Genomic DNA, 27,938 nt, shown 5'->3' on the forward strand with positions numbered 1-27,938 from the left:
AGAGAGCAAGATCTTGAGTCAGTTGCAATCCTCCCTACGGCTATATATGCTCAGCATGCTTAAGTACCAGTGCTCTGGCCCTTTTTGCAAGGGGAGGGGACCCCAGCTGCTCCTTCCCCTCATGAGAGTGAATCTTTTCCCATTGCCTCTGCTTATGCCTTATGCTTCCACCCTAAAGTTTCTTCTTTTTGATTATATGTGCCAATGCCTTGAAAGAAGTCACCCATTCCCGCCTCAAGCCAATTTCCATTTTTAGTTCTTTCTTAACCTCAAAAAATTCTTTTCCTTCAAGTTTTCTTTGAGAACCTTTTTTCCTTTGTCTACCTTTGAGCCTACACTGCCACATTGGCGTAGAAAGACAGTTTGTGCGTGGAGCCAGAAGATTTCCCGTGCTCCCTACATTTTCTTCTAGCGAGTGCCTCCCAGCTAGTCAGCCAGTGCCTGGGGCTTCAGCCACACCTACCTTTACAGCCTCCGGCCAGAAGGTGAGGGAAGCAAAGTTCAAACCGTGGCCAGAGTCTTCCTTTACAGGAGGTGCAGGAGCACTCTAAACCCTCCTTTCTTCTAATGCACTTCTGTGCATTCTCAAATGGGCTGATCTGGACCACCTCAACACCTAGGATTTGCGCGGTTTCTGCTGCTCGCAGACCTCAAGCTCAGGAACTGCTTTCTACCTCTTACATCTTTCCTATAGATGCTATATATTACGATGTATGACTATAGACCACTGTGAATTGTTTTGTTGTTTTGTAAAACCCACACCTAGGACGGTGATTGATTGCTCTTTACAAAACAAACATCCCATCTGGATATGACTCTCCTTTCTGCTTCCTCATACCCTCGCCTTTGTATCTTCTAATCTCTTTGAATGTTGTAAGTGATCGCTTGGTTCTGAATGGGGCCAACTGCTTTGTCTAAAGTTTGGCTAAAATGAACGTAGTGCTGAGTATGTGGAGTAGTCCTCTCCCATCACCTCCAATCAAGGTCTCATCCAGACCATATCCAAAGTGCATCGTTCCTATCAATCATTCGTAAAAATTGCTCGCCCCCCCCCCCCCAGCACTACAGGCTCAGGTCCCTATTGTCATCTACTAACCCAGCCAGCTGCCAGCAGGGAAACTCTGGGGAAGCTGTTTGTTTTTTCTCTTCCATACAGGAGTCCGTAGCCCGCCATGCCAGGCCAGCCCCATCCCGAATGGAGCTGTGGCCTCTGGAGGATCTAACCCAGCCGCCTCTTGGTGTCGAGAGGGCCCCATTGCTCCCCAGCCTGCACGAGATGGGAGGAGCCAGCACACCCATTCTTCCACAAGGATCACAGCTCCCCGCTGGGGCCACCCCCCCCGGGGAACGGGCAGCCTGCCAGCTGTGGCTCAGAGTGTCAGCTGTGGTTGCTGCTCCCTCATCTACACCCGCCATTCTCTCCTCTCTGCCTCCCCTGGCTGAAGCTTTGGAGTTGCGTTTCAGGACATTCTGATAGATTAACCCCTTGAACTCTCCAAGAAATTTCAGCCTGGAATATTGCTGGAACATCTCTCACAACCTTGCTCGTGAGAATCACTGAACTTGCAATGCTAAAGACTATCAGTATTCTCTCCTACGCTCTTGAGAAATCCATGGACTCTAACGCCATCGCTTCTGTAGTTTGTAGTCAAACAGCAAGAGCCATGCATTGGACAATTATGCAAAACTACCGGTTGCCTCTCCTTCCGCATAATCATCCAGCCTATGTACCGCCGCTGTTTATTGCCACGAACTACAACTATTGCTGAGGTTATTGTACGCCTTTAATTTTGTAAAGCAGGCATTTTGTTGCTGCTGCATTTCCAAATTTCGTGCTCCGCCGGAACTTTTCAGTTACCGCCAGTTCTCACTCACACGTTTTCAAGTTCCTCAGGCTTCACTCCTCGGCTTCCGCTAACAGCCACCGCCTCCTTCTTCTCGAATCTCTTTGCCGGGATACGCTCTAGCCAGTATGAGGTGTTTCCCTCGCAACTTCCTTGTGGAGTCCCCGACTGTTTCCTGCAACACCTCAAGACCATTACCGGCTGGCCTGCGCCCTGCGAAGTCCATCAATTCCACCTCCATTGCTCTGATGCCCTGGCCTCCGAAAGCAGCAGGAACTCACGCTTCTACTCTTTAGATAATCGTACCACATTGATTATTTGTTGTTATTGCATCACCAGGCTGTAGAATGTACATAATATGCGTTGCTTTAATCTCTCTGATAATTCCCAGTTGATTCATATGAAAGTTGCAAGAAGTTGCATCCACCTGAAATAATGGCGTATTGTCTCTATTGGTGGTCAGCCCTGAGCTGGCTGCCGAGATGGTTGAGTGCTATCAGACAGCTCTGCATTGGTTTGATTTTCAGGCGTCTCATCGCCGGGTCTTGTTTTGTTCAATGTGTATCTTACCATTGCCTGTAAACGCGGTAAGAAGCCCTCAATTTCCTTTACCCCGCTAAATCAAGTTCTAATGTTACATGCCTCTGCCAGCTTGACCAGACGCGGAGGAGACAGCCCCTTTAAATCACCCCCCTTAGCATTTCGTCCTCTAAAATGTAAAAGGAGGAGATGTAGTAATGCACTGCTGACCCAGCAGCACCGTAGAAGCGTTGGAACGCCAAGCGGACTTACGGGCTCTTCTTGGTGCGCGACCGGGCACTCCCCACTCCTCATCCCCCCTAGTGCAGGTCACGGGGTCATGAACTGTCTCACAAGCTCAGTCCACCGGGTGCAGGGACAAATGGTCTTGCCCCCAGGTGAGGGATTAGGCCCAGACAGCTTACGCTCCTCTCCTCCGCAGACGTGAGCCAGGTGAGGATCATGCATCCCGCGTGCGATGATCTCCAGGTCTCCCGGTCTCCCGCTCATCTCCCTACCCACCTCCTCTTTTACACTTGGCACAATGAAACCCTAATAAAAGGTGCCAGAGACCAGCCACAGGGAGAGCTGTCAGTGATCACTCTAAGATCCCGCTTTCCTGTTGCTGACAGCTCTCCCACCAGATGAGAACCTCCTCCGCTGGGCTCCTCGCCTATTCCTTTAGCGACGCACTCTCTATGGGGATGACTACACCTGTGAGGTGGGTGGGGCTGACAGAGCTCCAAAGAACTGTGACTAGACTATTCTTGTTTGGAACAAGAATAACATTATTGGCAATACATTCATCTTAATCGCAGAACATATCCCCAGGGATCATAATTAAGAGTTTATTCCACATTGACTTTTCTTTTTAAACTTCATCCCATGTTTTAGCAGTTATTTTGAAAGAGCATACAATTCATATTTGACAACATAATACCCAGATATTTCATTTCATTTCAACCTTAAAAACTGTTTTGCCCAACAACTCTATTTTGATCCTGTGCACTCATATTCTTCGTTACAACTTTTGTTTTCTTTTTATTAATTTAAAAATCCACCAATGTACCAAATTCTTTCAGTTTAAACATTAAAGGTTGGCTCCCGTTAATGGATTTGCCAGGATCAACGCTAAGTCATCAGCAGATGTTCTTAATTTATAAGACTCTTTTAAAAATGTTTATACCCTCATAAAGTCTTAAGTCTCATAAAATCTTAAATCTCTATTTAGTACTTCCAAGATTAGTACAAACAAGAGAGGAGACAGCCTTTTCTTGATCCTTTCTGCATTTTCCGTGGTTTAGTTAAGTCTCCATTTTGTTTGTGACGTATGAATCAATTTCACCTGTTTTATTAAATTCTCTCCAAAATTGATATTTCCCAGTACCTTTAACAAAAAAGACCAGTTTATTTTGTTTGTTTGTTTTTTGTTTGTTTGTTTGTTTATATTGGATTTGGTATATTGCCCAATCCTCAAAGGGCTCTGGCTGTCAAGTTGTCACAGACTTTCTCTGCATCTAGAAATTTTAAAGCGGATTGATTTTATTATGTTTAACCTGATATTCCAAAATGTCCAATACAGCTCTAACCTTGTCCTTCACCTACCTCTTAGGTTAAAAAACACACGCTGATTTTCATGAAGCCGTGGTGCGACCGCACTTGCAGTACTGTGTTCAGTTCTGGTCGCCACATCTCAAAAAGGATATTGAAGAGATAGAAAAAGTGCAGAGAAGGGCAACGAGGATGATTGAGGGATAGGAGCACCTTCCTTATGAGGAGAGGCTGCAGTGTTTGGGACTCTTTAGTTTGGAGAGGAGACGTCTGAGGGGGGATATGATTGAAGTCTATAAAATTATGCATGGGGTAGAAAATGTTGACAGAGAGAAATTTTTCTCTCTTTCTCACAATACTAGAACCAGGGGTCATCCATTGAAAATGCTGGGGGGAAGAATTAGGACTTATAAAAGGAAACACTTCTTCACGCAACGTGTGATTGGTGTTTGGAATATGCTGCCACAGGAGGTGGTGATGGCCACTAACCTGGATAGCTTTAAAAGGGGCTTGGATAGATTTATGGAGGATTTATGGCTACCAATCTTGATCCTCTTTGATCTGAGATTGCAAATGCCTTAACAGTCCAGGTGCTCGGGAGCAACAGCCACAGAAGGCCATTGCTTTCACATCCTGCATGTGAGCTCCCAAAGGCACCTGGTGGGCCACTGCGAGTAGCAGAGAGCTGGACTAGATGGACTCTGGTCTAATCCAGCTGGCTTGTTCTTATGTTCTTATGAATACTCTCTTGTAACACTATTTTCAATCTATCAGGTAAAATTGTAGTAAACAACATATAGTTATTATTCAGTAATACTTGTTTATAATCTCTTTCAAAGTTCTCTTCTTTGGGTAAGCATGTTATATTAGCTTCTTTCCGTGTCTGGCATCTTTTCTACTACAATTCATTGCATTTTGCAAAGGTTGCAAAATTTCATCTTCAAAATGCTTACAGTACAAACCTGAAAAGCCATTTGGACCAGGCACTTTTCAAGGTTTAATTTTTTGGCTAGCCTCCACTACCTTTCTAACAGCCCAATGAAGGGGGGGCGGGGGGCAGGGCTGAATTTACTTATGGAGACAGCACAGGGCTGTCCTGGTGGATTTTTCCTCCACACTTACTCTGGAAGACGGGCAAATCCACTGGAGGGCTGCTGCCGTGGCTGTCTATGGTGGGCAGATACAGTGCAAATCAGAGCACCATGTTAGTACTCCTGCACCTCCGCCAGTGGGGATGTTCTGGAGGCGGGGTCAGGGGTGGAGCTGAGATTAGTTGGCTTCCACCCAGCCTTTGCCTGCCAGAACGCCAGTGCCAGTGGGTTGGGGCTCATACCCACCCTTTTGGGTGGCATAAGCCTATAAAGCCCAATAGAGGGAAGCTGTTTCTGTTTTTCGCTTTCCTAGCATTATTGCCTTTTCCAGTGATTCTTTTCCAGCGACTGAAGTACAGTAGCTTCAGTTTAGTCATTGCATCTTCTAGTAGAATAATTACAAAATAAAACGTATCTTGGGATGTACTTTAACAGGCTGCAAAGGAGCGTGAGGTGTGTTTGGCGTTTCCCTTATCAAAATTATGTGTGCTATATTTTAAAAAATGTCGGGGAAAAGGCTAGGCAGAAAATCTTTCATTGGGTTGGGTTTTTATGTGTGCAGAGGGATGGATGGATAGATGGGTAGATGGATGGGTAAATAGCTAAACATAATGTAAAAGTGTAATTATTTATTAACAGTTCATAATTTACTCCAGTAAAGCCCATTGTATGAACCAATACAGTGGGCTCCAGGAAACTAGAGAAAGGCTCCCCTAGCTTTGCAAATGGGGTCTCCTTTCTCAGATTCTGCCCCCCCCCCCCCCCGCCAACACACACATACAGACTCCCCTATCTTTCAAATGGGCTGTTGACTCAGCTTTGGCTTGGCAGAGTTTGTTCTGTGTTTCCAGGCAGGAAGTTCTTCAAAGATCACCTCAGGGACCTAGTCCTGGTAGGGAGAAGCACACCATGGGTTAAGAGGGGAGCATGGCTTCCTACATCAAGGGGCTGCTGGGAAGTGTAGTCCTTTCCCCTCTTGGAGGAGCTGGAATCTGAGCTTTCCCGAATGGCCGAGGACTGTACTTCCCATCAGCTCTCACCTTTTCTGATTTGTCATCGGAAACACACTGCTCAATTATATAGTAAGATTTAAAAGTGTTGTTGATTACATACACACATATTTCTACGGGACTGTCTCTCTGGAGTTGACTATGGTTTGCCTTTCAGTTTTACTTCATGTTCTTCCTTCTTAGGGTGGTCATCCTGGGAACCAGAATTTTAATGTAATAACTGAAGCACAATATGGAAAATTTGAATGATGGGGTTTTTAATTAATTTATATATTAAATTATTAATTTATATTTTTAATGGATGATATTTTTGCACTGTTAGCTGGCCTGTGCCCGTATAATGTATGGGATAGAATTCTAATGAAATGAAGAGTGGAAATAAAGAAAAATATGGATATAATACATGGTGGCATCATTTTGTACTTTTGTCCCCCTTAAAAAAGAAAGTAAATCCGCCTCTGCCCAGTGGCCTTCTTTCCGAAGAACTGATAAAGTCCGTACTGGTGTAAGATTAACTAAGGTTAATTAAGATTAAATGTTCCCAGGCCATTTGCTGGGCCAGACAATGGCAGTTTTGCACCACAGTATGGGGTGGTTGATACCGTGGCCCAAGACTGCTCTTGTCGGGAACAGGAAACGGACTAGCAACATTTAGGGCTGCAGCCTGGTTAATCTTAAACCAGCATCGACTTTGTCATTTCTCTGGAAAGGAGGCCAGTAGGAACCTACCATAAAAATGTATATAAACATAATAAACACATTTATGGCTAGAAGTTGAAATCAGGGTGTCAAGTCTACAGTTTACATTTGCAAACCGTACTGATCTTGTTAGTGTTAACAGACTTAAGACGACACAATGTTTGAAGCAATAGTTGCAAGGAGAGACTATCCCTGTCTCCTGCTATGGTTAGCTTGGGATTTTCAATCGACTCTCAGCTAGTGTCTTTTCCAAAGTTGCCTGACATTGTCGTGGGCATATGCAAAGCTTTGCTAAAACACTCCGCGCCCCCCGCCCCCTTGCACTAGGTCTAGTCTTTCCCCATTTATTTTAAGGTTCTCTCCTGTAACAACTTCTACCATGGACTAGGACAGTGGTGGCAAACCTTTGGCACTCCAGATGTTATGGACTACAATTCCCATCAACCCCTGCCAGCATGGCCAATTGACCATGCTGGCAGGGGCTGATGGGAATTGTAGTCCATAACATCTGGAGTGCCAAAGGTTCGCCACCACGGGACTAGGAGATGTTTTCTGGTTTTAGTGTGTGGATGGGGAGGTATCACATGCTTGATTGTATTTAGCAACAACAACGGCCTTGGACAGTTGTCACTTCTGAGTCCTTAAAGGATAAGTTTACACATAAACATGCATTACTAACAGCAACATCAAATTGTGAGTTTACTAAGCAATTTTCAGTTGGCTACCAGAGAAGATTATTTTTCCACTGGAGAACCTTGCTGTTTTGAGGAACAGGAAGTGCTGGGCCTGTTCCTGAAGACACTTCTGGATTTTTCTTAAGTTATCAAACTTTCAGTGTGGAGTCTTCCTCATGGTATAAATCTCTGTGGTTCTGTGGGAACAACCGGCCAGCAACATCCGTTGTAGATTGGATTTACGAACATTACCCTCAATATGAGTTGACTTTCATCATGGGCATACCTTGTTTCCCCAAATATAAGACATACCCTGAAAATAGGACGTAGTAGAGGTTTTGCTGAAGTGCGAAATATAAGGCATCCCCCGAAAGTAAGACGTAGCAAAGTTTTTGTTTGGAAGCATGCCTGACAAGCAGAACACAGAAAAATAAGACATTCCCTGAAAATACGACATAGCGCATCTTTGGGAGCAAAAATTAATATAAGACACTGTCTTATTTTCGGGGAAACACGGTAGCATGACTACTTAAAGTAGCGATGCATCAGAAAACCACCTGGAATTGCTTTGCCTCTTCTCTCAGGCTCCTTCCACACATGCAGAATAAAGCACTTTCAATCCATTTTTAATGCATTTTGCAGCTGTGTGGAATAGCAAAATCCACCTGTAAACAATTGTGAAAGTGGATTGAAAGTGCATTATTCTGCATGTGTGGAAGGGGCCTCTGATTAACCCAGTATATTTCTGACTACAGTATGTATTTTATTATGAAGAAAAAGGTAGTCTCCTGTTGAAGCACTGTAGCATAACTGACCCATGGGGTCGGAACGATTACTAAGCATCACAATGTTTACTCAGCAGACTACATTTACTGGGTAGTTTGCCATTGCCTTCCCCAGTCATCTGCACTATGAATAAATGAGATAAAATCCAAGGGCTTCCAGCCCAGATCAAATTAAAATGATTAGACATTCATATTATCGGGAAGCACAGTGCTGGCTTGTGAAATAGGATTATGAATAATGATAGCATGTCATATTTGATTTTGATGCTTATTTGCTTTGCTGTTATATATATAAAAAAGACATGAACCTGCCTTGCCCCTAATCATGGTTAAGAAATTGGGACTGTGTTGTGGGCGCCTTCTCTTTGATACGTGGATTGCCTTCTGTCGTTGAAATCATGGTGGCAGCTGCTGCAACTGCATTGGCACTGGGCATAGTTAATACTGTGGTCCGAGATTGCCCTCATTGGGCCTAGTGAATTATCTGGGGAACGTCTGAGGCTGCAGCCTGGTTAATCTTAAACCAGCACTGACTTTCTCTTTTCTTTGGAAGGGAGGCCACTGGGAGCTTCATATAAAAACATACATAAGTATAATAAAAACATTTGCTTTACGACCAGGGTTTGATATCAGGATTTCAAGTCTGTAATCTGCATTTGCAAACCATACTGATAGGACTATCTTGTTATTGGTAACAAGAAGAAGAAGAAGAAGAAGAAGAATTTGGATTTATATCCCCCTTTCTCTCATGCAGGAGACTCAAAGGGGCTTACAATCTCCTTGCCCTTCCCCCCTCACAACAAACACCCTGTGAGGTAGGTGGGGCTGAGAGAGCTCCGAGAAGCTGTGACTAGCCCAAGGTCACCCAGCTGGCGTGTGTGGGAGTGTACAGGCTAATCTGAATTCCCCAAATAAGCCTCCACAGCTCAGGCAGCAGAGCTGGGAATCAAACCGGGTTCCTCCCGATTAGATACACGAGCTCTTAACCTCCTACGCCACTGCTGCTCCATGCAGAATAATGCACTTTCAATTCACTTTGTAGCTGGATTTTACTGTGTGGAATAGCAAAATCCACTCCCAAACAACTGTGAAAATGGATAGAAAGTGCGTCATTCTGCTTGTGCGGAAGGGATCAGACTTAAGATTACACAACAGTAGAAATATAACTGTAAGGAGTGATGGTCCTGGATTCCTACCATTTTTTGGTTTTTCACCAATCAAATCACAGCTGGCTTATGATGACCCCATAGGGTTTTCAAGAGGAAAAATAGTGGACATATGAGAAGCTTTACTAAAACATTATCCTCCTTAACGCTAGTTCTTTTCTGGTTTATTTCTAGGTTCTCATCTTTGACATCTTCCACCATGGACTAGGAGATAATGACAGCCTAAGAAAGACCAGCAGCAAGAGAAGCAGACAGGTGAGAATTTCTTCCAAAAAAATGCAAATCACAATTATTTTGAACTTTCAGTGTTTTGTGGTTGTGCTGTTTGGGTGGGTGAGTGGGGATCCCATTCCTGGTTATATAATAAGAACAGTTATCTTGAACAGTTTTCATTCTTAAGTCCTTGAAGGATTTGTGCATGACTAACAGCAACATCAAATTATGAGTTTATTAAACAGCTCTCGGTTGGTTACCACCAGGGAAGATTATCTTTCATAGGAAAGCTTCCAATAGACTTCCAGGGCATGCCCAGAGTTTACACTTCAAAAGAGCCTCACAAAACTTCTTCCTGCAAAACCCGGGAGGTTGCAGCTTCTCGGAAGTGACCTCATTTCCAGACAGTTCTCTAAGAATCTCCCCAAATCTCAGTGGTAAAACCCATGGATATTTGGAGGGTCCTTAAAGTGCAACCAGGAAGGCACATCACTTCCAGGTCAGATGCCGTTTCCCCCCCTCCCTTTTCTTTTGCTGCAAAGGGAAGCAACAGCAAGAATGGAAGCACTGTGGCAGGAAATCACCTGCTGGAAACAGACCTGGTAAGCCTACATTGGAAGTGTCTGCCAGTATATTGAGAGATGTGTTCTATTCCAGTTATGATATGTCCTTATATTCTGGATAGCTTTAAAAAGGGCTTGGACAGATTTATGGAGGAGAAGTCAATCTCTGGCTACCAATCTTGATCCTCCTTGATCTCAGATTGCAAATGCCTTAGCAGACCAGGTGCTCAGGAGCAGCAGCAGCAGCAGAAGGCCATTGCTTTCACATCCTGCCTGTGAGTTCCCAAAGGCACCTGGTGGGCCACTGTGAGTAGCAGAGTGCTGGACTAGATGGACTCTGGTCTGATCCAGCAGGCTAGTTCTTATGTTCTTATGTTCTTATGTTCTTAGGGTCAACCTGTGAATCTGTTGGACAGTCATCACCTTTTGCAGCGCACGAAAAGAAGCTGGATTATGTCCACCCTGGAACTTGAGGAGGAAGACAAAGGTCCCTTCCCCAAACTCATTGGAGAGGTTATTTGGCTTTTTAAATCAGTATTTTAAAAAATTCGGGCAGGTGCTTTATAACACTTGGACATAGAGATTCCTGTAATTCTGGGAGCTACCTTCTGCCACTTCCAGGTTTTTTTTCCAGAAGTGACATTATAGCACATACAATGTTACCAATTTTTTCTTCTTCTTATGAGTGGGGGATCCTCTGCTCCAACTTGGGGACTGGCAAGCCTACTTTGTTTTTACAGCAAAGCACCCCAGAATGGGAGCCCAGACACAACACTGGCATTTCATTTCATTTCATTTCATTTTAACCTTTAATGGCATACAACTGGCATTTCATACTTTGTATTTCTGGAAGTTTAAGATAGACAGCTGGAGTGGGAACTCTTTCCTGACTGAAGGTCAATGTCACACAGGAGTTGTACCCTTTTGATATCCCTTACTTAGCCCTACAACGGCTCCCGAAACTTCTGGAGATCTGTTTTTGTGATTCCATCATGATGGTCACAAACCAGTGGTGATGGAATAGCCCCTAGACAAATAATAGCCTTCCCTGTTTCCATCCTGGTGGTGCGTGCTGTTTGCCTTTTCCCTGTAGCGTTCATTGAGATCAGTGCAGATGGACTTCTAGGATGACAACTTATCCACCAACTAAGGTTGATTCCGCATGGGCCAAAAACAGTGGTGTGAAAACGGTGTGAAAACAGTATAAACCCTTTTACACTGTTTTAAACCCTTTTACACCATTTTCACACCATTTTCACACTGTTATTTTTGGCCCATGCAGAATCAGCTTAAGTCTCTGTCCTCAGTCACGTAATCCACCTTGACATGAATTGAAACTGAGCTAGAACTCAGCCAGCCCCAAATAGTTTCCAGAAAGTGCACCAGGATTGTCACTGAATTCCAAGAGGTTTGGATCAGTAGTGTCCCTTTCTTGCTTCTTGCTTTGATGATTGGCTCGGTTGATTGGCGCTTGATGATGGAGAAAGCTACAAGAGAGATTTCAATCCTATACCTGCTTATATTCCCCTTCTCTGCTATGAGTGGCATGACAATATTTATTTTCTTCTTCATGTGTTTAATGCCGACAATTTGCTTCCAACTCATAGAGACCCTATGAATCCATGTCCTCCAAAATGTACTATTGTTAACAGGCTTGTTTGAGTCTTGCAGGCTGAAGGCTATGGCTTCTTTGTAGAGTCAATCCATTTCATGTTGGGTCTTCTTCTTTTCCTTTTGTCTTCAACTTTTCCTAGCATTATTGTATTTTCTGATGATTCTTGTCTTCTCATAATGTGACCAAAATACGGTTGCCTCAGTTTTGTCATTTTAGCTTTCTAGGGCTGGTTCAAGATTAATTTGTTCTAGAACCCATTGATTTGTCTTTTTGGGGATCCATGGTATCTGTAAAAGCTTTCTCCAACAATCACATGTCCAAGGAATCTACTTTCTTCCTGTCAGCTTTCTTCATCATACAACTTTCACACCTAGGCCCCTTCCGCACACGCAAAATAATGCGTTTTCAAACCACTTTCACAACTGTTTGCAAGTGGATTTTGCTGTTCCACACAGCTTCAAAGAGCACTGAAAGCAGTTTGAAAGTGCATTATTCTGCATGTGCGGAACGAGCCCTAGACTTTGTAAGAGGAAATACTGTGCCATGAATAAATGTTGTCTCCAATGATTTGTTGGTACTTTCTTTGAAATGTTGTGAAAGGGAACCAGTGGTTAGAGAGGCAGAATGGGGTCTGAGTATCCCGGTTTCAAATTCCCGCTTAGCTATGGAAACTTGCTGTGTAACCTTGGGCCAGTCATCAGTGGTGCGATCCAAAACATTTTAGTAACAGGTTCCCCCATGAGGGTGGGGTGGGGATTCAAGAGCTGTGGCGTGAGTGCCAGATGGGGCTGGGGCGAGGGGCAACGACAGGGGCGTGGCCAGGCATTCCGGGGGTGGGGCATTCCTGGGTGGGGCTGTGGCAAGGACGCAGCCACTGCGGTACCAGTCGCTTGGGCTGGGAAAGCGGAGATCGCACGGAGGCGCAGCCTGCCACGTGCGCCGGTGCACCTCCTGCTAGACTGCTTCAAGTTCTGTGCGCTACTGCAGAGAGGAGGGGCGTAACTAAGGCAAAAATCATGTCGCAAAATCACCAATTAGTAACCCCCTCTCAGCACACACAAATAATTAGTAACCTACTCTCGTGAACCTGTGAGAACCTGCTGGATCCCACCTCTGCCAGTCATACCCTCTCAGCCTAGCCTACCTTTCTGCGCCGTTTAAAGATCAAACAAAGGAGAAGACCATGGCGTAAGTGACTTTGCATCCCCACTGGGGAAAAGGCTGGGGAATAGATGAAGTAAATAATGATAAACAACCTACACATAGATTTTAAGAGAACCATTAACTCCAAAGACACATTAAATTAAAATCTGTACTCTTAACCTGTGCTGTTTCATGTACTGTCCTACAAAAAGAGTGCAGAAAGTATCTTTCTCTCTCATCTTAAGTCATGGCCTTCAATCAGAAGAACTGATGGAAACACAACCTGTGGTGCCAGATCCTTTATCTTTTTACTGAGATCCTTACAGTTTTGGGCTGTGGGCTTGATGAGTCTTCGTTCAAGGGTCTTCTTCTTTTTACAGGTCTTCAATAATAAATCATATGATACGACCATCAAATATTTAATCAGTGGTCCAGGTGTCGACAAATATCCAGAGGCTGGATTGTTTTCGCTCGGGGATGATTCCAGGGGACTCGTTTATGTGCATCGTTCCATTGATCGAGAGACCAACCCTTCTTTCTTGGTAATTATCACTGCTGGAAGTGGTTGAGCAACTCCTCCCCCTTTCTCCCCTTTATCATTACTGTGATAGTCAGTATCTTTATGTCACAGCTTTTATTTTGTAACATTGCCTCCGAATGACTAAAACCTATGACAAAGCCCAGTGATATTTATACAGTTCTTTAGGTTATTTATTTATTCATTCAGAAAAAGTATATGCTGCCTCTAGAGTTGTCCACTCTGAGTTTCCTGGAGGAAATCAGAGTCAGTCTGGGGGACTCGGTCAGCCAGCCTGAAGGAAGGTCTGACCAAGCTCCAGTGAGTCTGGACCAAGGGGGACTTGAGACCTAGATGTTAGGAGGAGACCTGTATGTGTCTCCTTTGTGTGTGATTCCTCTGGGGATATTCCTGTAATGAGGGCACAGAGAAAAGTGAAACCCGCTCCAAAAAATCATTTAAATTTAATTTTAATGTTCTTTCCTTTTAGACATTTATTTTATTCAGTTTACTCTTAGGGAAAGACACTTCTTCTTTAAGATTCCCTAGATGTTTGACAGGCAGATTGGGGTGTGTTAGGATTCATGGGTTGAGATTGTAGGGATTTCTGGACTATGCTATTTTAAATCTGGTAAATTTCAATGAATTTCAATGAAATTTCAATGACCGTAGTTGCTCCATTCATGGAGACTGGCAATATAATTAATTAATAATAGAACAGAATAAAATGAAATTATCAGAAACTGGCCCTTTCCGCACGGGCCAATAACAGTGCCCTAGTGACGGCAAAAATGCCACCTTTAGGGAGCTGTTCGCATAGGGGGCACAGCTGCATAAAGCGAGCCACGCCTAGCCCTCACTCCCCTCTGGCCAGGCCTTGGCCGTACAGCTGCTGTTTCCCCAGCTCTCGGCCTCCCCGAGGCCGGGTACAGGTTTTTAGAAAACAGCGGCTTCAAGGCACCATTCCCCCCTTTCCCAAACGCCTTACCTTATCCCCTGTCGCGCAGGGCAGGGGGGGGGGTGTCCCCTGGCCTGTGCGACACGCCGGAGGCCGGAGGACACGGTAAGGCGTTTGGGGGACTGCTATGCCGTCTTCCCCACCACAGCCGGGACCGTTTGTGCAAACGGTCCCAGGGGGGTTGGGTTGGCGTCACGTACACCGACCCAACCCCCAGCGTGGCTGTGCGGAAACGGCCTCAGAGTTTTAATTTTTTTTTTACGGGGTGGGGCACTGGTTTAGTCCAGCATGTCTTGTGATTCTGCCCAAAAGGGTCATATTATTTGTTACACCCCAAACAATCTTTTTAGGAATGAAGCAATTTGTCCCGGCTGTTGCTTAACCTGGTTCCCGTGGCATTGTCCGTTCCTTAGGTACGTTTTGATGTTGCAAGCACAGTTACTGGGGAGATAGTGGACAGACCTTTATTCTTCACTGTTAAAATTGAAGATATAAATGATAACGCCCCAAAATTTACCCAGAAGGAATTTGACGTCACTGTGGAAGAAAATCACCGGAGAGGTGAGTATCGTCTCTAGGCTATGTCATCACAAGTTGTAATGAAATCACAACTGGGTACAAATGGAGCTTCTTCGCTCTGCTGGAGCGCTCCCATCTTCCTTTCCTCCCACCCTTCCTTCCTCTCAAGTATGTAGCTATTTTCAGGTATGGATTCTTATTGATTCCTGTCTGTAATACTTGCCTCTTTTTATTTTTTTGGCAAATATAGAAACAACGAATAGATGGAGGAAAGAGGCACTCCTACAAGGAACCTATCACATTTCAGAGGGAGGCACAGAGGGCAATAGAGCAGTTAGCTCATCTTTCTTTTTTGCTATGGCTGATTAACCACTGCAGGCTGTTCCCCGCCCTCGCCCCAGTCTGGCACAAAAAGTCATGCCAGAAGTGGCACCAAAATTTCAGCGTATCATCAGGAGACTGTCCTTATGCTACCCCCCAAGTTTGGGAGTTATGCATTTTTGGATGTATCAGCACCAAAATTTCAGAGTATCATCTGGAGACTGTTCTGATGGGACCCCACAAGTTTGGTGCAGTTTGGTTCAGAGGGTCCAAAGTTATGGACCCTCAAAAGGGTAGCCTCCATCTCCTTAGCAAAGAATGGGGGATGGGGCACCTAACAATCTGGAAAGAGAGGCAGGAAGGGGGGGGTCGTCAGACAAATCTCCCTGGGGAAGTAATGCCAAGATTTTGGTGACATCAGTGTGAAGCCAACCAAAAAAAAGGACCAAAATGGCCTTCCTCCTTGGGTTTGGTGTTATGTGTGTTTTTGTGTGTCTTATTGAATTTATGTCCATTTTTAAAATTTTGAATGTTGTTTTAACATTGGAATTAAGAAGGAGCCAGAAGGAAGGAAAACCTACCGCTGCAAAATAGGCAATGCAGATGATTTGCAAAGTTTGTTTTCTGAAACAGAAGTTTGTCATTCTGCTAATGGGAGCCATTTCCCCACACCACCCTTATATCCAGTCCTCTTTCCTTTCTGTTCGGGCCACAGGGTGGGGGGGGTGGGTGCGGGGGGCAGGGGAGGGTACAGACACTCTTGTGCAAATCTTTAGGCGATTTAACATTGTGAGTTCATTTGTTGCAATATTACACATTCAACATAACCCATGGAAGAATCCATAAACATGCTTTACTCAGGCGGATGCAGCTCTAGTTGAGGTTGTAAAACATAGGGGAATAGTTGCAATGAAAGGGGGATGGGTCACCTTCCACGTGGATGGGAGGTCCTGTGGCTCCAGAAAAAGATGTTAGTATGGTCAGTTGAGGTGCAGTAGTCAAGAAAAGTGCATGCTTCCACATTAGAATATAGTCCCAAATGAATTCATTTGTACATACCCTATAACTGAGTTGGGCACCAATGCTGTATAATGTTGTGTAATTAAACTGAATGCCAAAATGTATTTTTACTTTCAAATGGATGGGAGGGAGCAGGGCTAGGTAGGCACTAGAACCCAAGCGGAGCATTCTACAACAAAGAAGGTCCAGCATGTTGAGTTCTGTGGCAGAGGAATATACAATGCTACGAACAACTTCTGAGACAGACTACAGCATAGGCATCCTATTCGTAGCGAGTCTATGAAGTAGACACCTTTCCTGGAATGTCTTCCCACCATTGGGAGTGGGGACTGTGGTGTCAAGTGAGACAGAGTGAGAGGAATTCAGAGACACGAGTTACGCCTGTACTGTGTCTAAGGTTTTGGTACAAACATTTCTCTCTTCTCAATCCTAGACAAGCCAATTTTCCAAGTCACAGCCTCAGATGATGATGAACCAGACAATGAAAATTCTCGAGTGGCGTATTTCCTTGTCTTGCAGACCCCTCGTACAAAAGAACCTAACTTCACCGTGGAATCATGCAGTGGTCTGATACGCATGGCCGGATGCTCACATTATGAGGTATATTTCCTGCCATTTTTATTAAAAATGTATCCCTCCCTCCCTCCCTCCCTCCCTCCCTCCCTCCCTCCCTCCCTCCCTCCCTCCATCCATCCATCCATCCATCCATCCATCCATCCATCCATCCATCCATCCATCCATCCATCCATCCATCCATCCATCCATCCATCCATCCATCCATCCATCCATCCATCCATCCATCCATCCATCCATCCATCCGTCCGTCCGTCCGTCCGTCCGTCCGTCCGTCCGTCCGTCCGTCCGTCCGTCCATCCATCCATCCATCCATCTATCTATCTATCTATCTATCTATCTATCTATCTATCTATCTATCTATCTATCTATCTATCTATCTATCTATCTATCTATCTATCTATCTGTCTATCTATGTATCTATCTATCTATCTTCGTTTTGGTTGTGGGCATACATCCCAAGGGGCTCTGGGTGATTACTGCAACAACGTCAACTTATATACAATGTTAACAAAAGGGATCCGCAATGGTGACCACATAAACAATTGTTACATTTACTAAAATCCATTAAAATCCATTAAAACAGTTGGTCAAAACAATAATAACTTAGTCCCATAACCCAATGTATTAAAGCCTCCCAAAGGGGAACTGGCCGCCTCCTCCCTATGTGACAGATATAATGTTTGTACATAGAGATGCCATCCCATTCTCTCTTCAGGAGGTTTTGTTTTTTTGCCTCAAGAGCACCGTAAAAGTCCTATGTGGTGACAGGGTGGCACGCTTTGGGAGCCACCGAAATACAAGCACTAACACCAGGAGACTTTGGATTGGTGAACACCTGCCAGAGCTATTAATGAAAGCAGTACGTGTGGAACCCTAATATAGGAACAAATTATTAGAAATTTATGCAATAAGCTCTACCTATAGATGGGACATTTTCTGAGTATTCCTTTCTGGGAAATGCCACGTTGTGGCATGGGTTCTGTGGAAACAGTTATCTCATATGCTGTTGAGATTGTCCTTTTATGAGGATGGGTGGGAAGGAAGCACATAATCCCCTTCCTTGCATGGAAGTAGAGGCATCACAGATAAACAGAAGGTTATATGTCTTTTAGAAAGCAGCCACCAACTTCTGAGGCTGTTGGGCCGGTGGCCTAACAATTTTTTTTAATGGTGTTATTTTAACTTTCGTCCAAGAAGTTGTAGAGGCTGTCATTATCTTGCCCAATGTTAATGTGAAGAGCTATTTTATATGCTGCCATTAAAGGGTATTCAAAAATCGATCTGATGAGTATTCCTTTCTGTTGTTAACCTTTAATAGTAAGTAATTTATTAAAATGTTGCAGTCGTAGAGCTTTGTCATTGCAGAAATCGCTATGTCCTACCAGCAGAGAGAAAACTGATGTGTTTCCTTGTCTGCTCCAAGGGAGTGTGGAGATTACCTGAATTCAACAGCCTAGAGATGAATAGGAGTTTGCTTTTCTCAGTCAAGAATACTGTATTTCTTTTGCTCTAAGCCCGATTCAGGGAGGGTGTGAATTTTTTAATTCCCAAGCCTAAAGTAATTGCCTAAAAATACTGTTTTATGACTTTTCAACATACATTGGCAGGAAGGGTCCCAGGGCTTTCAAACTTCTGATCAAGGCTACGGATCATGGAATCCCACCACTGTCATCAACAGCAACAATTAATATTGCTATAAAAGATTCAAACCCACCCACCTACTTGAATTCACAGCGAAGAAAATGTGCAAGAATGTGATGTGAGTGGTGAAATGTTAGCAATGGGGAATGTTAGTAGTACAGAGTTCAGTTTGGAACCAGTCATGACATGTGATGTTTTAGAAACAGAGCTGGAAGGAACCTCAAGAGTCATCTAGTCCAACCACTGCCCAATGTAGGAAATTCACAACTACCCCCCCACCCCTGCATGTTGGCAGAAACGCACCTCCACTGGCATAAATTATGCTGGTGGAATACCGGAGAACTGCTCTCCCGCGGTGAGCCTTCTGTCACGAGCAAGCCCAAAGATCTGCCAAACCGGAGGAGAGGCAGCAGCTCCTTGAGGAGCTGCCTCCGGTTCAACCCCTCCCGCGAGACCTTCCTGTCCAGTGCTGCTCTGGAGGGCTGGAGGGACACGCCCAAGCTACCCTCTATGTGGAGGGGACGTGAAATCACGGCAGTCTTCTCACGGTGCCCAGTCCGCTTTTGGCCAATGGAAGAGCGCAGCGGCTTTTCAAAGAGACCTTGCTCAATGGCGAGGGTTTGGCTCCAGCACCAACACTAGCCACTTGGGGGGTGGCCCTGTGCCGAAACAGCACCCCAGGGGAGGCGGTGTTTTTACCTCTGTCCCCTAGAGCGGCTGGTTTTTGGCCATGCAGAGAAGCGGCGGCCCTAGTGACCCCATCTATCTCCCATGAAGGTTGCACCAGAGCTCTTTTTTTGGGATTGTTTTGCTGTCCATCACCAGTTAAGCATCTCACGCACCTTTTGGCTAGCACCAAGCAAATGACACAAAACAATACACAAACTTTGTGTTTTCTCCAGAATTCTGCACCAGGCTTGGTGCTATTAAAAAATTAAGAAAAGGAGGAAGCTTCAGGACATGATGCAAAATCCTGGTGTAGTCGGTCTTGCGCTTTATATCAGGTTTTTACCTCATTTACATCACCTTGTTATGTATCAATTGGTGTTGATGGAAAGTGCCATCAAATCACAGAGGACTTACAGAAACCCCATAGGGTTGATGGTTTGCCATGACTTATCCATGCAGGAACATATACAGCATGCTGATTCCAAATCTGCATAGTGACCCTGGGCTTCTTTGGTGGCCTCCCATCCAAATACTAACCAGGGCCAACCCTGCTTAGCTTCTGAGATCTGTCAAGATAATGTGAGTCACCAAGTTAGGGCAATATGTGTAATTTGGTTCATCCTAGTACAAGTATTGTCCTGACCTGGACAGCCCAGGCTAGCCTAATCTTGTCAGATCTAAGAAGCTAATCAGCGTTGGCCCTGGTTAGGACTTGCATGGGAGACCACCAAGGAGAATCAAAGATCGTCACAAGCAGGCAACAGTAATGAAACCAACCTCTGAATGTCTCTTGCCATGAAACCCTACGGGGTCACCATATGTCTGCCACAATTTTACACACAGACACAATAAAATATTATGTGGATTCTATTCTGGGTTTTTGGATTTTTCTTGTGGTTTTTTCACTGATCCAGCTCCTAATTTCTCATCACAAACCGTGTGGAAGGATCATGATCTGAAATCAGCAAGTTGTATGCTGGAATCAAATTGATCTTGGTTTTCTGAAATGTATAAAATGGCATCCTAGCTTTGCACTGTTAAGCATTCCTATTGCAGTGCCATTTCATTTCATTATATAGAAGAATAGTAAAAGGGTGCATTGGGGCCTTGAGTGATCCTTCTTCCACCCCTAAGGCGTTTCTCTCCTGCTCCTAATCAAACAGACTGCATTTTTTTGCATTGTACCTTTGTCTCCCTGACTCCTTTCTTTGCACCTTCACAGTTAGGGATATAAGGTCACAGAGATCTCTCCCATTTCTAGTGTATCCTGATGAAAGGAAGCTTTTTACTCTGGAAAGATTATGCTTTAGGAGTCTTGTTAGTCTTTGGCCTCCTTCCGCTTGCAAAAATATTATGCACTTTCAATCCCACTTTCACAATTGTTTTAAAAGTGGATTTTGTACTGTCCATACCAGTAAAATCCAGCTGCAAAGTGCATTGAAAGTGGATTGAAAGTGCATTATTCTGCATGTGTAGAAGGGGCCCTAGATTATCAGGGATCTTCATTCTTTCTTGAATTTGACAGAGGGAGCTTTCACTATGGCAAATTTATGCTCTGGAAGTCTTGTTGGTCTTTAAGATGCCACAATATTAAGCTTAAAGATGCTTTGAATCTTGCTGTCCCACTCCAGACCAACACAGCTAGCCACCTGAAACCCTTCTTTCTGATAGTCCTGGTTCATCCAGAATTGTTACATGTAGAGTGCCAACCAACCCTGGATTCCGTTCCTTGGCCCCATTCAGGTATGACAGAAAGTGGCATGGAATATTGAGAGCTGACTTTCATGCATGTAGATTCTCTGTTCTGTGCTTTCCGACCCAGTATCGACTGAACATCACAGAAAACCAAATGGAGGGAGACATCCTACACCTCAGGGTGGAAGATAAAGACACTCGCAACACACCTGGTTGGAGAGCAAAATATAAGATAGTGAAAGGAAATGAAAGAGGGAACTTCATCATTAAAACAGATCCAAACACCAACGAAGGGGTTTAAGCATGCTTGGGTATGATAAGCTTGACAAAACCTAGGCATTTAATGAGGCAACCAGTGGTGTATCTACCCTGTTTCCCCAAAATAAGACCTACCCCGAAAATAAGCCCTAGTTACAGATTCCCCAGCACAGCTGATCTGGTCACGTGGGGGGTACAAAATCATGGAAAAAAATAAGACATCCCTTGAAATAAGCCTAACACATGCTTTTGAACAAAAGAATTAATATAAGACCCTGTCTTATTTTGGGGGAAACACAGTAGATAGAGATTCCTAACGATTTTATGGCCATTGCTGTTTCCAGCCTTTGGTTTATGATGGCACTCCTGGCAAGAGCCTCATCATCTGTGGAGAATGAAGAACCCTTCTTTTCATGTGACAGAGGGACAAATCTGGAGCCTTGGTAGAACCCAAATTCCCTCAAATGTAAATATTATAGTCCTGAATGTAAATGATGCCCCTCAGTTTCATCCTCCTGTCCTTGTTCTTCAACGAGAAGAAGGGGTGAAGAGTGGGACCTATCTTGGGCAGTTACACCGCTCGGGATCCTGATAGAGTCCCTAATGCAATAAGGTGGGCAACTCTCAACTTCTGCATAACGTACCTCAGCTATTAAGTTCTGCTGAAGAGTCTTACTTAAAGTTCTGCACCTCTGGTCGGCCTGCTGTCCAGGCGCACATAATATAGCCCTTTCTGTGGTGGCCCCCAAAGCGGGAAATCCAGGGAAGCTCTGCATTTTTATTTTTAATCAAATAGTGAGTGAGAATTTCTCCCTTTTCGTCGAGCATATTGGACAATTGAGGGCGTTTTCCCACTTACCTTTTGCTGTAGCACTTAAGTAGTGCGGGGTCCCAGCCTCCCACCTAGGAAAAAAGCAGCGCAGCTGCCCGACCACTGCTGCTAGCCGGCCCGATCAGCCACGTGTCATTGCAGAAGCTCTTTGCGGTAGCACGATGACCCGCTTATACAGGGTCATAGGGAAGCGAGTCGCACCACAAATGGCCAGTACTTTTAGAGAAAGCAGCTGGCAAAGCGGGCCGAGGTAAGTGGGAAAACGCCCTGGGACAACTCAACTATCTCACTAGCAATCACTTGATTGACATGATACTGTGGACTAGATCTTTCTACTAGCATGCTTGTGGTTTAAACATTTTACTCTTTACTGCTTTGATTTTGATCTCTACCCTGCCTTGTGTGCGTATGAAAAGGTGCAGAATGGCAAAAATGTAGTACTCAAAATACTGCAAGAAATCATGGTAGCAGCATGAACAGGTGTGAAGGAGAAATGAAGGATGAAACCAGCTACAGATTGCTTTCCCTGCAGGCCCATTTCTCTCTTCTGTACTGGTGAAGGATGAGTAGAAAGATGGAGGAAACACCAGAAGTGTTGGAAGAGAGGCAGAAGAAAAGATAGGTGGGTGGTGGGTGGTCAGAAGTGCTGGCAAGGGGGAGGGTAAGCAGGAAGGTTAAGGGGGGGAAGCAGTGGGGGAGAAAGAGTGAACAAAGGATGAGGAAACAGAGCAGAGGGAAGAAAGCAGGGGCCAGTCAAGGGGGGAATTATATGAGATTTCACTTTTTCCATGACACCTCGCAGGTCCTCTCTTCTGTTGCCATATCTGTTGAGAAGAGTGTGAAGATGAGATCTAGAATGAGATTCTTTTGCAGCTTACTTCTTTGGAGTATCTTGAAAATCTGTGAGGAAAGAGACTTCTCCACCTTGCACAGTGAAATGCAACGTTAAAAAAAGAGCAGCGTTTGGACCATTTTATCAGGTTATGCTGCAAGCAGTGTAGAAGGGTTTCCAGAACATCCCAATGAAATGTGAAATAGTCAACACACGTTTCTGTTCAAAATGAGCCATTCGACTCTCCTCAAGCCCAGTCCATGCGTACCTGGCATTTCAAAGCTAGAAAAAAGTGCTGGGATGGTATATGTCCTTTTCATGTACCTCACTCAGGAAGGATCTCTGAGTCTGTTTGGTAAATAAAACCTTGCTAGGACTTAATTGGCCCTTGGCTCTTGTATCAAAAAACCCTGTTCCTGCTTCCTGTATAAAATTTGATTCTCAGTGTGGTGGGTGGATGGTTGAGGAGCAAGTCCTGTCTATCTTATATCATTTTAAAAAATCCTTTCTTTTTGAACCAATTAGATTTTAATTAACCTTAATTAATTAGACTAGGCATATATATACTAAGTAAATGTATTGCAAAATAACACAATAGTAAATAGTTCTGAGTTACTAACACATGTTTATTAACAATTTTTCTTTTTCTCCTTTCTTTCCTTCTTGCTTATTTACAGTGGCAAAATAACTGCAACTCTGTGAAGGAGAAGACTAATGATTAGATTTTAGATAAGAATTTAACATAGAATTAATGAATTAATGAATGTGACATAATAAAGTTTGGGATTGTTACAAATGTGTTTTTTTAAAAGGGCAAGCTGTTGGGGGAGTCCACGGGGGAGGTCAGGTGCAGGGGGAAGTGGGGAGGAAGTATTTGTACACCCTGCAGAAAGATAAATAATTTTTTAAAAAAATTATTTTGTTTTACAATTTGTTCCTTGACAACAATGTTACGGGGGAAGGGAGATAGTATAGATGGGAGTTAGTGATGACTTATAGAATGGTGTTATAATAGTTTAAGATTTCGTATTTGGTCCCTATATACCAGTGGTGGCGAACCTTTGGCACTCCAGCTGTTATGGACTACAATTCCCATCAGCTCCTGCCAGCATGGCCAATTGGCCATGCTAGCAGGGAGACTGATAAGGAAATGGTGCTACTGATCCTAAGAACCGCCATCCTTTATATGACACAATTCCCTCAATGAAAAAGAGAGGAACCTATTCTTATCCTTTGTTTTGTTTTTTAAATTCTTTCTATTTGTTCTATTTTGTTTTTTCTTTTCATTTCCCATTTTATCCAAAATCATGTATTAAGAATTGTTTTAAATTTCGTTAAAATGTAATAAAGATATTTTTTAATAAATCCTTTCTTTTAAGATATCAAATAGTGTTTGACCCAGCAGGCTGGGTGGCTGTTGAAGAGCATTCTGGGATTTTGACGACGGTGGAAATACTGGACCGAGAATCTCCCTATGTGAACAACAGCACGTACACCATCATTATCCATGCTATAGATAATGGTAGGTTTCTTTTCAGACAGCAACAGAAAACCGTTCCCCATGCCCAGTTCAACTGCTCATCACGGTAAAGAAGGAAAGGTTAAAGCAGTAGGAAAGTCTCAATAAGTCAAAATTTTGGTGTAACTCCAGACTTAGCTCTTTTGGATCATATTTGGACTGCCTTTCAGTGGTTCTGTTGCAATAGAAGAAGAAGAGTTTGGATTTATATCCCCCCTTTCTCTCCTGCAGGAGACTCAAAGGGGCTGACAATCTCCTTGCCCTTCCCCCCTCACAACAAACACCCTGTAGGGTGATTGGGGGGGCTAGAGAGGCTCCTGAGAGTGCAGGCTAATCTGAATTCCCCAGATAAGCCTCCACAACTCAGGCGGCAGAGCTGGGAATCATACCAGGTTCCTCCAGATTAGATACACGAGCTCTTAACCTCCTACGCCACTGCTGCTCCATATTGCTTTTCCTCTGGGATAGAATTCTTATTTTTGTGTGTGTTCAAAAGAGGTAGAGAACAACTGTAGATGACTACGGTCTCTTTTCCTTTATTTTTGATCTTTTTATGCCATATAATTTGTGTCATTTTTGTATCAAGAACTATAAGTTGTAAATATAAGGATGTAAGGATTTTATGACAAAATTTTCCAGTGTGGAGTCTGATCTTTCGTTTCATTTAAGGCAATCCTGTTGCCAAATTCTGTTTTTCCAATCAGTGAATCCTAAGCAAGTTTGCCTAAGATGGATGCCTAATGATGAAATGGTGTCTTGTAAAGATTTTGTTGGAATTTGCATGTAGCTACCTGAAAAGACACTGGTTCTTTTTCCTGGCTACATGAAGAAGAAGAAGTGTTTGGATTTATATCCCCCCTTTCTCTCCTGCAGGAGACTCAAAGGGGCTGACAATCTCCTTGCCCTTCCCCCCTCACAACAAACACCCTGTGAGGTAGGTGGGGCTGAGAGAGCTCCGAGAAGCTGTGACTAGCCCCAGGTCACCCAGCTGGCGTGTATGGGAGTGTACAGGCTAATCTGAATTCCCCAGATAAGCCTCCACACCTGAGGCAGCAGAGCTGGGAATCAAACCCAGTTACTCCAGATTAGATACACGAGCTCTTAACCTCCTACGCCACTGCTGCTCACAAGCTGAGCTGGCAGATCACTGATTTTGTAGCCCATGCAATGGTATTACATTGCTGCATAGTCACGTTTCTTTACTTGATAATTCCAAAAAGCCATTTCGGAGTGAGGACAATGCTTCCTGGCATAAACTAGGTGGGAGAACATTTTGCATCCTATCTAGGGCCTTTAAATTACTGCCAAAATTAAATAGGTAGATATTTTCCAGGAAGTGATTTTTTTAAAAGGACCTGCTCAGCCCAGCTTCCTGCTCTATTTTTGTAAAAGCTGGCATTTATCAGCAAAGAATGGAAATCTGGTAGCAATTGGTGGTAATAAAGTTTATTGGGATTTCTGTAGATCATAAATTTCAACACATAAAGCCAGGTGTACGTGACGGTTTACCAATGCATTATGAAACGGAAATGAAACTTGGCTACATTGTCAGACTTACTTTATTGACTTGTACAATTTATGACAACCCAACCAAAAGCTCTTTACCAACCATGTATGGTAACATCAACTGGGAACTGATATGATACATCTCTGGTTTTTGATGCCTGTATGGGATGGCAAAAACAAGAGGGGTGCCAGGCACCAGAAAGCCCTCAATACTTGATGATGGACCACATTTAGCATGGTGGGCTGTGCTGGTCTGCAGCATATTATGCCTGCTACCTTGAGGGAGCAATATCTTTCCTGCAGTTGTTTACTATAAAGCCCAGTGATAGCTGTTGCATAATTCACAGCATGTTATGCTAGAAAAAGCAAGGCATTCTCTAAGCATGTCCATAAATATGTTGAGAAGTTGTCTTAAAAATATCTCCTCAGTCATAGCCCCAGTGGTGGGATCCAAAAATTTTAGTAACAGGTTCCCTCACCAGCCCCCCATCAGCAAAGGGGGCAGAGGCATACCTAGGCAAACCTGAGCCCTGGGCAAAAGCTGAGTTGGATGCCCCCCCCCCATGGGCAACCACTCCACCATGACCCCCAAATTTTTTTGCACCAGGTCATTTCTAAATCATCATCACATTATAGAAAATGCCCCTAGCTCACAAATCTGAATTACAGCAGTAGGGTGAAACACACAGGTTCTTTGATAGAGACTGGTGAGATAAAAGGTACGAAAGGCTGAGAATCAATGAATTGCAGTACCTGAAAGGGATTAACCCAGTTCAGGGAGTTACATTATTAGTCACAATTGCTGTATGGAACCTTCACGTTCAAAGGCAGTATGCCTCTTGGGGAGGCGAGGGCGTGGAGATGGAAAAGCGGACCCAATTAGTAACCCCCTCTCAGCACACACAAATAATTAATAACCCACTCTTGGGAACTGGTGAGAACCTGCTGGATCCCACCTCTGCATAGCCCCCTTCTCTGCTCCCAGACAAATTCTGAATTAAGACTAGCTGACCTTCTTAAAGCTGGTCCAAGTGAAATAGTGTAGGACCTGAGGTTTACAAAGGTCTGGTCTCTAGGGAACACTAGTGCAGAAGGTCTTTGCTGAGTAGCCATCTTTGTGAGTCATGCCTCTAAAACCGACTGCTAAGAAAAATCAATTTCTCATACTCTTCCAGCTCAGGAGGTTTCGGGCCTCTGAAATTGATCATGGTGCGTTTTTTCCTCAGGAGTCCCACCACAGACTGGCACAGGCACCATCCAGCTTTTCCTGTTTGATATTAATGACAATGCTCCGAAGCTCGTTACACCGTCATTGGACATCTGCGTGGGAATGGAAAAGGGCTCGTTCCCGATAAAAGCCGAAGACAAAGACGACTTCCCTTTTGCTGGGCCTTTTACATTCCAGCTAGCTGAGAGCTCAGAGAACACGAAGGGTGTTTGGAAACTAGGCCGGACTTTTGGTATGTTCTCCAGTGAGGTGACATGTCTTCCTGTTGCTTTTCAGTTCTTTCCCCATCACAGCAGGAAGCGCGCACACAGGGGTCTGATATTCAGCCCTGCAAAATGGGTCGAACCCTTTGACTTACTTTATATCCTCAGAAAAATTCGATGCCCCCTCTTCAGGGAACGTGCCCAAGGCAGCTTGCAAAAGAAAAGACAATAAAAAGATAAGCCAGTCGATGTTATTAATTCAGATCCAGCATTTAAAACCATGTTACATTATAGGCATGAACGGTATTGTATGGTTAGAGCGGTCTTGCTTTTTCCAGATTTAAAAACAACAACTTTTCTCGTTCCCTTCTTTCTGAGGTGATTCAGCTGAGCTGCTGATGTTGAGAAATCTGCCCATTGGCAACTATTCAGTACCTCTCCATATTTTGGACAAGCAAGCATTCTCCAGGATCCAGAGCCTCTATGTCAGGGTTTGCCCCTGTCTCGGTGGGAACATTTGTGATTCGGTGCCTCAATATCAGTTATCAGTAATCGGTGGTGGAGAAGTTGCTGGCATCTTGGCTGTGATCTTCTCTTTTCTGCGTAAGTGATGTCATTTTCGCTTTCTGGGGCCACTACACATAAATGCATCAACAGTGTGATTCTGTTGACTTCTGTGAGCTTACTAGAATAATTCTGCTTGCGACTGCCCCATTAAGCCCTTGACAACTGACTTTTAATAGGAACTAGATTTCAGTAACTTCTCCAACT

The 27,938-nt window shown here is 44.1% G+C and overlaps 1 protein-coding gene across 1 annotated transcript in view; it reads left to right on the top strand.

Annotated features, from left to right (window-relative positions):
* Window positions 1-2,703: 2,703 nt before the first annotated feature.
* LOC125433405 (cadherin-like protein 26) overlaps window positions 2,704-27,938 on the top strand; it is a 36,105-nt gene continuing 10,870 nt past the window's right edge. Inside the window, 15 exon segments of the mRNA XM_048497908.1 lie at window positions 2,704-2,761; window positions 2,806-2,816; window positions 9,514-9,594; window positions 10,506-10,628; window positions 13,254-13,415; window positions 14,762-14,909; window positions 16,642-16,808; window positions 20,917-21,084; window positions 21,392-21,432; window positions 21,434-21,467; window positions 21,469-21,624; window positions 21,626-21,660; window positions 24,091-24,233; window positions 26,963-27,196; window positions 27,546-27,770. Of these exon segments, the coding sequence (XP_048353865.1) occupies window positions 2,704-2,761; window positions 2,806-2,816; window positions 9,514-9,594; window positions 10,506-10,628; window positions 13,254-13,415; window positions 14,762-14,909; window positions 16,642-16,808; window positions 20,917-21,084; window positions 21,392-21,432; window positions 21,434-21,467; window positions 21,469-21,624; window positions 21,626-21,660; window positions 24,091-24,233; window positions 26,963-27,196; window positions 27,546-27,770 (1,786 nt within the window).

This window comes from Sphaerodactylus townsendi, linkage group LG05, assembly GCF_021028975.2.
Source record: "Sphaerodactylus townsendi isolate TG3544 linkage group LG05, MPM_Stown_v2.3, whole genome shotgun sequence".
NCBI classification, from domain to species: domain Eukaryota; kingdom Metazoa; phylum Chordata; class Lepidosauria; order Squamata; family Sphaerodactylidae; genus Sphaerodactylus; species Sphaerodactylus townsendi.